This window comes from Mus caroli, unplaced genomic scaffold (genome assembly GCF_978045245.1).
Source record: "Mus caroli unplaced genomic scaffold, Mus_caroli_1 scaffold_12, whole genome shotgun sequence".
NCBI classification, from domain to species: Eukaryota; Metazoa; Chordata; class Mammalia; order Rodentia; family Muridae; genus Mus; species Mus caroli.
Window position 1 is genome coordinate 62,382,000 of NW_028227267.1, and position 16,912 is coordinate 62,398,911.

At 47.6% G+C, this 16,912-nt stretch overlaps 1 protein-coding gene across 4 annotated transcripts in view; it reads left to right on the forward strand.

The window, feature by feature from the left end:
• Nucleotides 1-16,912, forward strand: part of Chrna2 (cholinergic receptor nicotinic alpha 2 subunit) — a 28,494-nt gene that overhangs the window by 6,953 nt on the left and 4,629 nt on the right. Inside the window, exons 3-8 of one of the 4 annotated variants that reach the window (XM_029469314.2) lie at nt 250-347; nt 1,969-2,120; nt 10,722-10,864; nt 11,932-12,083; nt 12,485-12,529; nt 14,976-15,085. In XM_029469314.2, the coding sequence (XP_029325174.1) occupies nt 10,792-10,864; nt 11,932-12,083; nt 12,485-12,529; nt 14,976-15,085 (380 nt within the window). In that variant the 5' untranslated portion in view covers nt 250-347; nt 1,969-2,120; nt 10,722-10,791. Of the gene's footprint in view, nt 1-249; nt 348-1,968; nt 2,121-9,281; nt 9,567-10,721; nt 10,865-11,931; nt 12,084-12,484; nt 12,530-14,975; nt 15,086-16,912 lie in introns of those variants that run through there. The other 3 variants (XM_021182094.2, XM_021182093.3, XM_021182096.3) reach the window with 3 other exon arrangements.

The window sequence follows — 16,912 nt, forward strand, 5'->3', positions numbered from 1 at the left end:
AGACCGCAACACAGATGCCTGCCTCTTCAGCCTTCCTCACATCCGTTCTGGGGAATGGAGTTAATTGGATGCATTTATCCTGACCTTTGTATGAGGAGCCAGTGACATGAATAACCAGGGAAGGGGGGGAGAATTGATTGTGAAGGCAGTAGCAACAGCAGCAGCAGCAGCAACAGCAGGGCTGATTTCCAGGGACAGTTGAGGTAGCAGTATCAGCGATGCTTAAGTTCTGTGTGCCTGGCTCTGTAGCAGGTGCCTACCACGAAGGCAACCAAGCTGCTCTGGGCTGAAGTGGAGCTGACACCTCCTTTGTTCCCACCCGGCCTCCAAGCAGGCCCTCCAGTTTTGTAAGTGATGCTGCAAGCTACCCAGTGGCTTTATCTTCTGCTTTACTTAAATGATGGTTGTTTCTATGGCTGATAGCCAAGAATCTTGACAGATATAATCTGATACTTTTTTCCCTCCTCCCTTCCCCCTCCCTTCTCCTCTCCCCTCCCTCTATCTCTTCCTCTTTTCTTCCTCCTTCCCTCCATCTCTGATTCTTCCTTCTCTCTCTCCTTCCCATCTTCCAGTTTCCTGGTGAAGAATGCATGCAGCTAGCTTCATGTTTGCATATGCCAAGAATGTGATAGTAACATTTTAAATCATGATTAATGAGAAGATGAGTGTTTCTCGATTTTAGCAATCAAATGTGCAACAGCAAATGTAGCAATGCAAACGTTTGTGTTTGCACAAACGTCACACTCTCGCCATCTGAAGCAATTCACAGTGTCCAATGCCAACTCGTGGGCTCCTCAAAGAAAGCCTATGGGTAGTCACCATCATTCACACCCTCCTTTCACTTGTGAGGAAACTGAGGCACAAGCAGCTTTTGAGACTTGCCTGAGGTCACAAATCCATGCCTGAGCAGAACTGGAAAGCAAACCCTTGCCTGTGGGAGTCAGAAAACCTTGTGAGCAAGTAGTTTAATGGGGGAGGCAGAGCTTTGAGTTACTGGGTGGGAGGTGCTGAGGGGAAAGGGCAGAAAGGAAGAAGAGGTCAGGGCCAGAGAAAACCTGGGGTCACTAAGTGCGGGCTGGTGCCATGGAGATCACAGGTTGCACAAACCTGGCTGTGATAATCTACAAACTGTAAAGGCACCAGAGGTCAGCCTGTAGATTTAGAGCATGACAACCTGATATCTCTAAAAGATAGACATTGAAGTCATGTGCAAGGAGGGTAAGAAGAAGACAGGCCTGAAGCCAAAGCAGGAAGAAGACCCTGGTACCCTCAGGCAGTAGTTGTAGTCGGGGGGGGGGGGCAGGGATCTTCCAGGTGAGAAAGAACAGAGGCGACTGTCAGTTGGCTGTTCCAGGGCTCACTCACATTTTGCTGACAACTGTACATTGTTATGACAGACCCTACAATCCTAGAGGACCTCATCTTGGGTGTGTTCAGGGATCCAAAGGCACTCCAGGTGACAGCCCTGGAGCCTAGGGTCCTTCAGAGCCGGGAGCAAGCCATCATAGTAATTGGCTGAACAGAAGACAGAGCCGCATCTGTCTGTGCTGGACACAAAGTGAAGAATAGTGGTAGACTCCTCCTCCTTCCAGTGTGTGTGTGTGTGTGTGTGTGTGTGTGTGTGTGTGACAGAGAGAGAGAGAGAGAGAGAGAGAGAGAGAGAGAGAGAGAGAGAGAGAGAGAGAAGAGAGAGAGAAGAGAGAGAGGAGAGAGGAGAGAGAGAGAGAGAGAGAGAGAGAGAGAGAGAGAGAGAGAGAGAGAGAGAGAGAGAGAGAGAGAGAACAGTCTGCAGAAGCCGTAGTGCTGGTGGCTCTCCGAAATAGCCTCTTCTGTGGCACCTACATAAGCCTCTGCTGTCTCCTGGAGCTGAGCAGCCCCAGAAAAACTGAGCACTCTTGAACTGGACCACTTATCCCCAGGAAGCAAGCCTGAGTCCCTCATCCTTACAGTGGCTCCCAAAACTTTCAGTTTCTGTGTCTGTGCAACCATGAGCTGAAGCGACTGAGCTCCGATCTGCACCTGTCACTGCTTCCATCAAGGGACCCTCATCAGCTACCCCCATCTCCAGCTGGCTGCTTCTCTGCATCCCTCAAGGGTCCTGTCTCCTTCTATGACCATAGGTAAGTAAGCAAGCTGTTCACTCTCAAGGCTTAGTCTAGGTAGAGGTGCTCAGCACGCTGGGGAGACTGTGGGTGTGCGTTCAGAAGGAAGTTAGCAATTTGTGAGCACTTAGGAAATGGTCATGTCAGAATGCTGGAAGTCATCTGCTGCTGGACAAAATTCAGCCTTCTGGTTGACCCTGCTGGACCCACTCAGAACACTGTGAAGGGACCACTTCTGAGTGGCTGTGGAGTCTTCTGTCTTGTAGTAGTGCTCACTTTTATGTTCTTGTCACTTCCATTCTCTTGTTCATTTATCTCTTCATTCAATGAGTATTCTTTCTACACACTTAGATGAATTAGATGAACAGACAGCGGTGGTCTTTACTAACATGAAAGCTAGCATGTTCTCCATGGCTTGTGTGGATCAGAGTTGGAGTTAGACAGAGTATTGCCTCAGCTGGTGACGGCACAGGACCTTCAAGATGCCACCTGACCTTGAGAGAGGTTACTCTACTGTGATGAGCAGGGCACTAAGCAGAGCAGCCATGGAAGCAAAGTGTGAGCCCTCCATCCTTAGAGCATGTTAGTGGGTGTGATTTGGAAAATGAACAACTGGCATTGGCATCATTTCCTCTAATCCAGGAGTCTCTTTGGTGGAGAACTGGAGTTGTTTGTGTCGTAATGTGACATGAGGGGTTTCTGGATGGCAGTCAGGAGGGGAAATCTAAGCATGTTTGGGGGAGAGGCAGTGCTTCCAGAAAGGGTAAAAGTGTGTTCTGATAAATGGGCAGGTAAGTAGCAGCTGCAGTAGGAAGGTGGACAGGGTAGAGGGTCTGAGTTATACTGACTTCAGTGGATTTGAATCTAGGTAGATAAGCAAAGTTGTAATAAGTGCCAGGGCTTTGGGGATTGCTAGACCCTGATAAGCATCACCCCAGTGGGAACGTTCACACCCGAGCCCTTTATATGTGGAATAGTTTTTGTGTGTGTGTGTGTGTGGAATAGTTTTTGTTTGTGTGTTTGTTTGCATAGATCTCGTTTACCGAGACTTAACAAATAATGACATTATTTTACCAGCATCCTTATTCCAGAACTGCTAATCCTCTGATGCTGGGGCTCAGAGTCCAGAGCCTTTCACTTTAAATCTTTGTAACTAGTGGTGGAAGGTTACTCTAATTACTGCTGATTACATGGAACAATTTCTTCTTTGGTTTCCGGTGACAAATTAATGAAATGATCACGGTGGGCTAATTACAAAAGGTGGAAATCGGAGGCAACTCAAACACAGTCTTTGGAGCCAATAGTGTCTCATTTGCACATTGCACCAGACAGCCCTTAACAGACATCTTTTCTCTGATCTCTAAACAACACAACCTCAGCACTCCTGCATCCCTGGCCTCATTAATAGGAGGGAGCAAATCTTTTTTCGTTGTGATAACACTCAGACTGTAACCTTGGAATCTGCAGCCATGGTATTAGTTAAAAGGAGGAGTCAGTTGCCTCCATACAGAGGGACATTCTAGAACTTTGGACCTAGGTGAGCCAAAGCTTGGGGCTGAACACCTTGTTCATCACAGACCCCAGTCTTGACAATAATGACCATAGTGTCCGTGTTTCCAGAATGTTGCCAAGTATTGGTTGGGTGAGCTCCTGTGTGATCACCCAAGTAAGAGGTTGATGCTATCTCCATCTAGTTGCCCCAGTTTTATCATTTCTATGCTCCGTGAACTGGATAGATTTATCAACTTTTCCAAGAAGCAATATTTTAGTTATACATGGGAGACAGTGGTTTCCCTGCAGGCTTTCCCAGGGGCAATGCAAGTCCTCATGTTGGACCATAAGGGTACCAATGTGCTTTGTAAACCTGAGGGATATTAATATGAATTGTTCTTAGGAAGACATGTTAACATGAGACGGACCCTGGGATGGTCCTTACCCAGTCTGCTTCCTAGCATAAGAACAAGACAGTGTGCCTTCCTGCCCATGGGATGCTAGATATAAGGACCTAAGGTTTTTAACTTTTATAATTATCTATTATCTTACGTGTACTATTGTGTTTCAGGCATGTATGTCTCTATGCATCAAGTATGTGTCTGGTGCCTGTGGAAGGCGGAAAAGAACACCAGATCCCTAGAACTAGGGTTACAGGCCATTGAAAGCTTCCTGATGTGGGTGGCTTTGGGGAACTGAATCCAGGTCTCAAGAACTGAGCCATCTCTCCAGTTCCAAGAACTGAGTTTTGTAAATCCTCTTTACAATCCCTGGCTGGTTATGACAGTGAGAGTGAGGCTTAAGTCACTCACTCATCCAGGTAAATTTGAAGACCTGGTGGCCTTGAGGTCCCCCAGGGTGGAGAGGATGAGGGGAAGAGAGAAAGAGAGAGGCACAGGACAAGCCACCTACTCCAGGTCTCTCAGCTTAGCCTAGCTATAGTCTTTCTTGGGTGTTTGCACAGAAATCAAACTTAAGGAAGCGTTTCCCAAAACTGGGTAGTTGTTTAAAGCCTGGAAGAGAAGATCAAGGAACCAGGGGCATTGAAGCCAACAAGGCGGGGATGGGGGACACATAAATATGTCAGGGATCACCTCAGAGTATATGACTACTTGAGTTATCTAGAATTATTCTTTCCTAATGGTCCCTCTCTGTCATTCAAGTGACTTCAATCTCTGTCTGTTACTTATAGTACACATTGTTGACCTTGGCCAAGGGTAAGGGTAGGGGAAGGAAATGAATAAAGAATAGGTAACTGGGCATCTGGGGCGATGAGCTGATGGATAAAGAGCTTGGCACACAAGTATGCACACTAGAGTTTAGAAACCAGGTAAAAGCCAGGCAGATGTGGGTGCTGTTTATAATCCCAGCAGTTCAGAGGCAGAGCTATGGGGTCCCCGAGGGCAAGCTGGATAACTAGACCAACTGGAACTGACGAGCATCAAGTACAGTGAGAGACCTTGCCTCTATAAATAAAATGGAGATTGATTGAGGAAGACACTCAGTTTCAACTTGGGGCCTCTACATGTGTACACACACACACACACACACACACACCACATACACACATACTGCACAATATACTAATTCCACATACATTAAGTAATTAAGCTATTTCCCCTGCTCACACTTCCTGCCCGCAGTGGCAAGCCTTGGTCTTCCCCATCAGTTCTCCAGGCCTCTGTTCTCCCTGGACACATTGGGCAGGAGGCACAAAGGGAGCAGGGAACTTGGTCTTCATTTCAAGAAGCGAGTTTACAGCAGGGCTTCTGAGTTCTCATCCTAAGAAGGAAGATCTCAGCAGGATTCTGCTCTTCTTGGAATCTCTGCTCCCTTTGCCCCAGTTTTGGTGGCATGCGAGAGTTCAGATGTTTTAAACCTAGTGAGATTACAGATGGACTCTGACATACTGTCACTATTGTGATAAAATACAGATAGTGCCATGATTCAGGTCCTCAGCCTATAGACAGCAACACAGTAACATGACATCCCATCTTAGACCACCAGCTCAGACTTCAGAACCACAGCGTCCTCCTGAGTGGACACTCTACACTTTAAATACTACCTCCTCATCTCCACCCGACTCTAAGTTCTGTCTCTGGGAATCTGATGACTCCGGGTGCCTCTTCTTAGAAGTGGAGCCACACAATGTTTATCCTTTGGTGTCTATCTTATTTCAACGAGCATGCTCAAGGTTCAATCCCATCAGGATCTTCCTTTTTAAGGCTATGTGGTCTCCACTGAGAGCACAGACAATGCTTTCTTTCTTATGTCTCTCGAGGACATAGGCTATTCCTCCCATCACACAATTCACCCTGATTGCTTATATCCACTCAGATGGTGGACTGGAATCTTAGTTCTATGTGAATTTGGAGTGACGCCGCACCTGTGAGGCTGGAGGAGGACACATAGAACACGCGGTGAATGTCACTGCATACTAAAAAGACTTCTCAGTATTATGCTTATGGTAGGAGATTTAGAAAATGTAGACATGTAGAAAAGTGTCAAGAAGTTTTTAAAAGTCTCTGGGCAAGGGAGAGATGCTCTCCCCCTCCCCCATCCTTGGCACCTTTGGCAGGCAGGAGAGCTGGCTCTGAGGCCATCAGAGTGGGAGAACTGGTTCTGCCGCCACTGGCTACAGCACCCAGGAGAGCAGGCCTGCACAGTAGTGCTGACCCTGGTAGTGGGGGTGCAGGTGAGCCATCTCCGAGGGGTGGAAGCTAGGGAAAGCTGGGTGCTACAACTTGTCTGCTCTGCAGTGGCACAGGTGAGGGAGGCATGCCCTCCTGCTACACCTTCCCCGCTTTGTCCCCCACCAACTATGGCAGGCAGGAGGACTGGCCCCAAGGTCATGAGAGTGTAAGAACTGGCTCAGTCCCCCATATGCAACATTTGGGAGAGCAGACCCTGAACGTCTACCTGCACCTGGGCAGCAAAGTAGAGCTGTGCCTGGTTGTGGGTATTGCAGGTGAGTCGCCCTGAGGTCACAAGAGCAGGATTGCTGGCTTTGCTCCTTGTTGGTGGTGGCATTGGATGACCTAGCCCGGGGCAGGAATAGAAAGCCTGGTGTGTGGTGAGGGAGAGCAGGCAGGCTGGCCAGCTCAGATACCTCTCAGGCACAGATCAGGGCTTTGACTTGGCACACCCCAACATCTACCCCATCCATGAACCGCTAGAGCCTGTGAAGAGACCCGTCAGACAGATCCAAAACTACAGGATCTCCATCACACAGGCAACAACAGGTTATCCAAGAGGAGTCCCAGGGAGGTTCTGGTATTGATAATGTAGCAGAAGCCAGAGGCCTCAAACCAATGACTCATTGCAATGAACATATGTAAACACCCAAGTGTGGGCAAAGGGTATACTGCGAGACACACCGTGACAGTGCAGCTTCCACAACAAAATTTTTTTCTTTCCTTTTGTGGTGGGGGGAGGTTGCAAGGGTGGAAGGCAAGTATGAAGGGATGGAGAAATAAGTGGGACTGGGGTGCATGGTGTGAAATTCACAAAGAACCAATAAAAAGTTTTTTTTAAAGTTAAAAGTGCCTCTCATCTAGGCCCCCAGAGACCACAGGTGACTGCAGGCACACAGGGGAAAATGTAAAGAAAAGAACAATCTGGTTCTAATCAATTTCCCTGGAAGTGATCAAGCGGGGAGGGCCCATTGTGGGTGGTGCCATCTTTGGGCTGATAGTCCTGGGTTCTATAAGAAAGCAAAGCTGAGCAAGCCAGGAGAAGCAAACCAATACGTAACATCCCTCCATGGCTTCTGCATCAGCTCCTGCTTCCTGACCTGCTTAGTTCCAGCTCTGACTTCCTTTGCTGATGAACAGCAATGTAGAAGTGTAAGCTGAAGAAACCCTTTCCCCTCCAAAGTTGCTTCTTGGTCATGATGTTTTGTGCAGGAATAGAAACCCTGACTAAGACAGTTGTCCTTGCTCAGCTCATGTTGATGAGTCTTGGGTGTAGCTTCTGACATTTCTAGGAGACACAATCTCACAGCAGACTCCCTGTTTCTCTGGCTGTGGATCTTTCCCACCTCCTTCCACAGTGATTCCCAAGCCTTAGTCAGCGCAGGAGTTCTGTTGTAAATATCAGTTGAGATGGGTATATCTATATCTATATCTATATCCATCTATCTATCTATATCTATATCTATATATCTATATATCTATATATCTATATATCTATATATCTATATATCTATATCTATATATCTATATCTATCTATCTATCTATCTATCTATCTATCTATCTATCTATCTATCATCTATATGTATATCTATTTCTAGACCCCAGAGGAGGCTGCGCATACAGGATCTGGCTGGGTGGAGAGGTTGAATATGGTGGTGGTGGGTGGTGGTGAGGCTGTGGGTCAGGGGCTGAAAATCTCAAATTTTATTTTATTTTTTATTTTTTTTATTACATATTTTCCTCAATTACATTTCCAATACTATCCCAAAAGTCCCCCATAGCGCCCCCCACTTCCCTACCCACCCATTCCCATTCTTTTGGCCCTGGCATTCCCCTATATTGGGGCATATAAAGTTTGCAAGTCCAATGGGCCTCTCTTTCCATTGATGGCCGACTAGGCCATCTTTCGATACATATGCAGCTAGAGACAAGAGCTCCAGGGTTCTGGTTAGTACATCATGTTGTTCCAACAATAGGGTTGCAGATCCCTTTAGCTCCTTGGGTACTTTCTCTAGCTTCTCCATTGGGAGCCCTGTGATACATCCAATAGCTGACTGTGAACATCCACTCCTGTGTTTGCTAGGCCCCGGCATCGTCTCACAAGAGACAGCTATATTTGGGTCCTTTCAGCAATCTTGCTAGTGTATGCAATGGTGTCAGCGTTTAGAAGCTGATTATGGGACGGATCCCTGGATACAGCAGTCTCTAAATGGTCCATCCTTTCATCACAGCTACGAACTTTGTCTCTGTAACTCCTTCCCTGGGTGTTTTGTTCCCAATTCTAAGAAGGTGCACAGTGTCCACACTTTGGTCTTCATTCTTCTTGAGTTTCATGCGTTTATCAAATTGTATCTTATATCTTGGGTATCCTAAGTTTTGGGCTAATATCCACTTATCAATGAATACATATTGTGTGAGTTCTTTTGTGATTGTGTTACTTCACTCAAGATGATGCCCTCCAGGTCCATCCATTAAAAAATGGGGCTCAGAACTGAACAAAGAATTCTCACCTGAGGAATACCGAATGGCAGAGAAACACCTGAAAAAATGTTCAACATCCTTAATCATCAGGGAAATGCAAATCAAAACAACCCTGAGATTCCACCTCACACCAGTCAGAATGGCTAAGATCAAAAATTCAGGTGACAGCAGATGATGGCGAGGATGTGGAGAAAGAGGAACACTCCTCCATTGTTGGTGGGATTGCAAGCTTGTACAACCACTCTGGAAATCAGTCTGGCGGTTCCTCAGAAAATTGGACATAGTACTACCGGAGGATCCAGCAATACCTCTCCTGGGCATATATCCAGAAGATGTCCCAACCGGTAAAAAGGACACATGCTCCACTATGTTCATAGCAGCCCTATTTATAATAGTCAAATTTTAATAAGCCTCTGAACTGAAAGCTCATGAGCATTCATGTAGGGGGAGGGGTGAGGAGGCTTTCCCACCAAACACACCCTGGAACTATCAGTTATAGTAGTAAATATGTTCCATACACTGCAGCATGTTGGCATTCCCCCATTCACTCTTTCTCTACTTGGCACAGACAGTCACTATGTGTTCCCATTGGGTCACAGGGCACTGACATCCACAGAGCAACCCAGTGCCTGCCCCACCTCCCCTCAGTGTTCTGGAGCTCACATACAGACTCCTATGACTCCACTGGACTATGAACCTGTTCTGGGAGGTCATAGCTACCCTACAGATAAGCTGAACTCTCAGAGCTGTTAATGACATGGCCTGGACTCAAAGTCACGCTTGCAGACTCTGGATGGGGTAAGGAGCACAGTGCAGAATGGTGACAGTTTGGAGGGGATACAGCAGCAGCTGGTGGTGCTAGACTCTCCGCTGGGTCACTTGGGACAGGGTAGGATAGACTAAAGGATGAAGACGGGAAAGCAGCTTCACAGATCCATTGTTACCAATGATGGTTCCTGATTCCTGCATGGATGTGGCCACTTCTATGTTTAATTCATCTTCTTACACATATTTGTGAAGTCATTGTTAAGAACACACAATATTAAGCTATGAATGGCATTCAGAGTTTTAGGAATGCAGTGTGCCTATCACCATTCCAAAAGATCTCAGAATATTCAGAACATTCTCGTTACTGTCAGTCAAAAGGAAATAACACATCTGTGCTAAGAGCCAGTGTTCTATCTCTAGTCCATATACATATGGTACCGCACACGGACATTTGGATATTTAAACTCTGTGTGTGTGTGTGCAGGCGCACATGTGTGGGGTTGCACATGTGTGCACATATGTTCAGAGGCCCCAGCCTCAGATGTTCTTCAGGTGTTGTCTTTATTTTTGAGACAGGGCCTCTCACTGGGACTAGGGCTTGAATGAGTAGGTTTGGCTGGGTGGCCAGCAAGTCCCAGAGGTCACTTGTCAACAGACTCATTCAATATGTGGCTGGCTTCTCTCACATAGCATGCTTTTAAAGTCCATCCCAGCAACTGCAAATGTCATGTTAGTACTTGACTCCTTTTGATGCCTTCATTGTTTGGATATGCTGTCCGTCACTCCATCGCTCAACACTGATGCCATTTGCTTGCCTGCATCTTTGGGTCATTGTTACTAAGTAGTCAAATACTGCTGCTGAACGCCTTGTCCAATGTGGTTAGCCCCACTTTATAGATGAAAAGTTGAGACCACTATGGTAGGGAGGCTAGCACCTTCCTCTGTGAACGTCAGTCATGTCTTAGCTAGTTAGCTAAGTGGCTAACAATCCAATGGCTCTCAAAAAAAAAAAAAAAAAAAAAGGAAGTCTATCTCCTTTGTGAAGCTGAGCAGCCTAGGTGCCCCATAAACCAGGCAGGCCCATTGACAGCCATTTGCTCGCTTCTAAACCATTATGGAATATGAAAGACAAAGACACTAGATGTCACATCACTTGGCCCTAAGAGTCTTCCCTTGTTTATTCAGCTGCAGAGAGACAGGACCTTGAAGAAGCCAGCTCCTTGTAGTCCAACGGAAACTAGGACTCTCTGAAGCCATGGCCCCCTCCCATCCTGCTTTCCAGTTCTGGATACATCTTTATCTCTGGTGTCTGCTTCTGATGCCAGCAGGTGAGTGGGTACCACCACTACCACTAGGACCTTATCTTACCATCGTGTGCCCACAGGCCATAGAGTAGACTCCCCTGAAGGCCAGCTCATATCATTCTCAAGGGTACAGGGGGCACTTAAGGTCATTGGCTGGGTGGCCAGCACCACAGGGTGAAGATGAAAGGCTGTTTCAACTCTAGCACTAGCAGCTTTGTTGCCTTAGAATGTCCCAAGTTTCAGAGTTCCTGACCGCAACATGCAAACAGCATCATAGAGCACTCAAGATCACTGTGGGGATGAGGGAAGCTTGCACACAGCACACAGGCTAGGGCAGATAGGTGGGTATGCATGACCTAGTATGGTCATGGCTGTACTTTCTATTCCAATGGCAGCTGAAGATTTTTCTGGTCATTTATAAGGTAGTTCTTTGCCTGCTCAGACAGCAGAGTCCCCAAGTGGAGAGAAGTTATTATGCAAAACACAGTGCAAAAGACATAATAAATCCTAGCAGACAGTTTTGCAGAGCTTTGCACAGCTGAAGAGAACTGGTCAGAGCTGATGATTTAAGAACTCAGGGTGGTACCCTGCGTGGGAGATGTTCTCGTGGGCATCAGTAGTTTGTTGTAAAAGTGGATGGAAAGGAAAAAAGATCTCACTGTCAGCCAGGCTCATAGCAGTGGGTGAAGCCCCTCTCAGCCATCTCCCATCACACCACCCCTCCACCCTGCCCGGTCGCCCCATACTACCTGAGGCTCTTTGGTTCTGGCTGAGACTGGTTTCTAGGTCTGAGCTTTTTTGCTCAGCTGGGGCAACCCTCACTCCCTGACTTAAAATCAGGAAAACACCAGGAGTATTTGCTGTTTGCCTGGTGTGTAATTATGCAAACAGAGTGGCGTATTGGTGCTGTGTTAAGCACCAATCTGCATTAATCTAGGGGTTTGTGATGGGCTTCTTATGCATGTATCCCCTGTACTGAGGCTACATGATGTGGAGTGCTGCCCATTTGATGAGAGGTGAAAGGAAAGCCACAGGGTCACCTCCTTGACTTCATGCAGACTCACTCTTTCTTTTCTGTCCCTATCCCACAGTGTTGGCCCAGCAAGGCTCGCACACCCATGCCGAGGACCGCCTGTTTAAACACCTCTTTGGAGGCTACAATCGCTGGGCACGGCCAGTGCCCAACACTTCCGATGTGGTCATCGTGCGCTTTGGGCTATCCATTGCACAGCTCATAGATGTGGTAGGCCTGCCTTTTCATGCTGCACTCCCTTAATCAGTTCCTCCACCCCCCCAGCCCACATGATCTCTCTCTTGGTCCTCCCTGGATTCAGCTCAGCCCTTCTCCCACCAGCCCTCAAAGCCCACCCTGGACACAGCATGCAGCTACCTTGTTGTGTTGCCATGGTACCTTTGTTCCCATGCCTTGGAGCCCCCAAGAGCATAGGTTGTCTAAAACACATGTTCAACTCCCCTCCTCTGTGATTGGGTGACCCTGGGGAATCAGAGTACTGGTGACAGGAAGGATGGCTGGGCTTTGAGTGTCCTATGAGTAGATCCTCAAAGTGCCTCCTATGCACCCTGTCTTCTGGGATGGCTCATCAGATACCCCAACTATTTTACTTTCTATCTCTGCTACCCCAGGATGAGAAGAACCAAATGATGACCACCAATGTCTGGCTAAAGCAGGTGAGCCTTCCCTAGTAGGAGCTGGCAGACATGTGCAGTCTCCAGACCCGTCTAGGACCCTCATTATCTATCGGCAAGATGCTAAAGTCATGGATCATGATCAGTAGTCACCTAAGGGGTGAGGCAGCTGTGGTACTGCAGGCTGCTCTCCCTGGGGCTGGATTTTGTTTGGCCAGTCTCTTACTCAACTGTTCTTTTCACCTACAGCACTAAGGGATGCCTTTCTAGGAGCAAGCATCTCATAGTCCCAGGTTTACAAGACAGCTCACTGAATCAGCATCCCTTCATCATAGGACAAGGAGGTACCCAGGTATGCCCAGCTCCAAGGCCCATCTCCTTCTAGGTGTGGCTTAGAGTCTGTGCTACCTGGCATATGACCCCAGAGCTCACAAGCATAAAGCAATGACCCATTTACCACACATTTGTGACCTGGTGGTCAGATGGCTTTCTCTGCTTCAAATGGTGACTAAGGTACTTGGTGGCACCTGGCCAGCTGTGGTTAGTGTGTTACTGTCTAAAATGGCTTCCCTTACATCAGCAGTTCTCAATCTCTTGGTCACAGCCTGTTGGCAAACCTCTATCTCCAAAAATATTAACATTATTCTCATAACAGTAGCAAAAGTACAGTTATGAAATAGCAATGACATAGCTTTCTGCTTGGGAGTCATCACAGCACGAGGAGCTGTATTAAAACACTGCAGCATAAGGGAGGTTGAGGACCACTGCCTTACAGGTCTGTCTTTTACATGGGTATTTGGAAAGCTCTGGAAGATTCTGAAAGGCTGGGGTCCTCCATGCGCACTCTCAGGTTCCTTCACTAGGGTCTCTTTGGCAGTTGATTTGATGGATTCTCACTTGGTGGCTTCAAGCCTCCCTGAGTGACAAGAGACAGAAAGTAGAAGCTGAAAGTCATTTATGGATCTATAGCAATCTAGCCGCCATCTTACTTCATTCTATAGGCACAGTCAGTAAAGATTCTAGAGTCGGGAAGAGACAAAGATACCATTTCTCCATGGAAGGAGAGTGTGTGTGAAGTTCTGGGATGGGCCACTGTTGGGCAGGCTCATTCTGTCAGCCCAGAAAATCCCAAGGCCTTAAAGTGGAAATGACAAAGGGACATGGGAAAGGAAAGCTAATCCCTGCCCTCAGCTTTCTACTCTGGCCCCTTGGGTACCTGACTGGCCCTGACTCAGAGGCCAGCAGGCAGAAACCCACCAAGACAATGCCATTTCAGAGTCTTTCAAATAGGCTCCTTGCTCACTGTAGGGGTTCTACACACAACCCCCGACTCACTGGGTTCTGGATGTGTGATAGCTACTTGGGTCAGGGGCTGCTCTGAGCCAATCGCTTCTGCCATTGCTTATTCTGGAGTCATTGGAGGGTCTGAGCCTCATCTCTATGGGTGAACCAATGGGAACCAGAGTGAGGGGGAAGCTTTAAAAGGTGTGCAGTCATATCATGGGGGGCAGTGTGGTCCTAGATCCTCGATCACCACGATTGTCCTGGTCACTCATGCCAGGGTTGCGTAGGAGGAGAGGAAAGGGCACAGTGGTGGAACCAGGCCTTCTGCAGCTGCCCAGGACTAGCCTGAAATGCTGGAGAAGTTATTAACCCTCTGGGAGCCCCTTTCTTCCCATCTGTGAAGAAGTGACTCATCTGTCTTAGACCTATGGCCTTCAGATGCCCCCATTTGATGTAAGTGTCCCCAAATATATGAACCTGAAATTCTAAAGGATATACCAGAGAGGGAATAAGAGCTCAGTATTGGGAACTAAAGGGTAAAGCTCAGTTTCATACAGTGCTTGCCTGGGTTTGACTCCCCAACACCACAGGCACTGGGCGTGGGGCTCATGAACTCCATCCAGAGCCTGGGAAGAGGGGCTGAGAAGAAGCAAATGTTTAAGGTCATTTTTTTGCCTTCACAGTAAGTTGGAGGCCAGCTTGTGCATTAAACAAACAAATAAACAATAACAAAACAAACAAAATCTGGTTTTAAAATGCACTTGGACCTGCTCTGGTGGAACACAGTTGGGACCTAGAGCATCCTCTTCCTGCTGGGACTCCCTGGATCAGGAGGTCTCCAGAGCATAGTTGGAAGGTCATGGGTAACTCTCCTGGCTGTCTCTGGCAAGCCCTGCCTGGAGAAGGAGTGACTGCATAACAGATTCAGTGGGGGGCGTCAGAACAAGGGCCAGAGGCACAGCTAGAGAGCCAAGTGTGCTGGCACTGGCAGCCTGGGATTTCCACTACCAGAGTCGGAGCAAAATGGGTTGCTTATCAGAAATGGTTTGCCCGATTCCCATAGCAGCCTTTTCCTCGTGCCATAGACTCTGTGGATTCTGTGGGGCTAGGAGAGGGACACAGGGGTGCTACAGTCCCACAGCTCCTCAGATCACCTTAAGGTCCCGGTGGGGCAGTGCTCTGATGTGACCACTCCCCTGAGCAGGAATGGAATGACTACAAGCTGCGCTGGGACCCGGCTGAGTTTGGCAACATCACCTCCCTCCGAGTCCCCTCAGAGATGATCTGGATCCCAGACATTGTTCTCTACAACAAGTAAGAAGCCAGTTACTAATTAAAGTGCATCTCGGGAGGGGAGAGAACTCAGTGAGCAAGAGCTCTTGCTGGGCTAGCAAGAAAATCTGAGTTTGAATCCTCAGCGGTCACATAAAAGCTGGGAGTGGTGCTCTGGCTCTGTCTGTCTGTCTGTCTGTCTCTCTCTGTGTGTGTGTGTTTGTGTGTGTGTGTGTGAGAGAGAGAGAGAGAGAGAGAGAGAGAGAGAGAGAGAGAAAGAGGTAGAGAGAGAGCACTTTAGCACTGAGGATAGGGGAGACAGGTAGATCCTAGGAGCTCACTGGCCAGTCAGTTTAGCCAGACAAGCCTACGATTCTTGAGGACCCGTCTCAAGAAGTAAAGATGGAGCATGGTCAAGGAAAGACACTTGATGGCAGTCTTAGGCCTATATACACTCAAATATGCACAAGCGCTACCCACACATGTGCACACACCACACACATACACACATATATTCACACATGTGTGCCAGCACTCTCTCTCTCTCTCTCTAATACATACATGCACAAACATGCATGCATATATATACACAGGCACATACTCATGTGCACTGGCATCTCCCCCACACCTGTGCATGTAACACACAGACACACACAGACACACAGACACACAGACACACACACACACACACACACACACACACACACACACACACTTTCTCATAAAAGAAACTAAAACTTATTCTTTCCTTTTTGGCTTGGGTAAGGTTTCACAGAGGAGATAAGACGTTAATACCTAAATGATGGCAGTGTCTCTTGCTAACACATTTTCTAAAGTAGGTCTCTGGGGGGCACTGCTACCTTCTTGAGATATGAATAGGCATGGAAGTTCTTGGTGGTGGTGGTGGGGTTGGCGTGTGACATAATTTTGGATAGCAAAGTCACCCCCTGGTGGTCTAAGCCTTAAACACCTGCTGTTTGCTTCTGCAGGAGTCATATGCCCCGAGTTCCCCAGGCCCTGTCTCTGTTTCTGGTTCTCTCTGACAGATCAGGAACAAAGTCCCAGCAGCAGACTTATCTGAGTTTTTAAATTGTCAATAAGACAGCTGGTTGCTGATACCTGATTGCAACAAGTTCTTCTGGTAGGACAAAGGCTAGTCCGAACTGCTGCATTTAAAGGGTGTGTGAACGACACCCTCCTGCAGGTTAATAGGCAAAGGGTCAGTGAAGTCACATGGCCTCTTCCCCCGAATGGGGGCCTGCTGCCATCTAGTGATAGTTATGTGAAATGACCATAATTATCACTACAGGTTTGGGTTGAATGTAGGAATTGGGGGTGGAGTTTAAAGACTATATTTCTACCCAGGGAAACTCAGAGTCCTATGAAGTCCTGCCTGCCGATTTCTTTCTTGTTCTTGTGAGGCTTCTTGTGTTCATGCCCTTGTCTCACCTCCCAGGTCAAGAACTAATTAAGCTTTCACAGTAATCCTGTTGAGCCCAGCCAGAAGTCCCTCCTGATCTCAGAAGCATTCCAAATGCCCAGTTGCATGGTGATATCATGAGACTATATCTCATTTCCATGTGGTCTCCCAAGGGCAGGAACCACATCTCACATCCCTCAGGTATAGGCTCTAGTAGATGAAACTGGCCCCCAAATACTGTGCTAAATGCACAGACTACAGGGAGTTTCCTCACCAGGCAAAATGTTAGTCTCGCCTGGAAAGGAATGAAAAAGATCTGGGTACAAGATCTAGGATCCTCCTCCTCTGGAACTGAGTTCCCATTTGCATCGCGAGGGAGATCAAAACACTCAAAAATCTTTACTCTAGTCAGGTGTGGTGGAGAATACCTGTTATTCCAGGACTCAAGA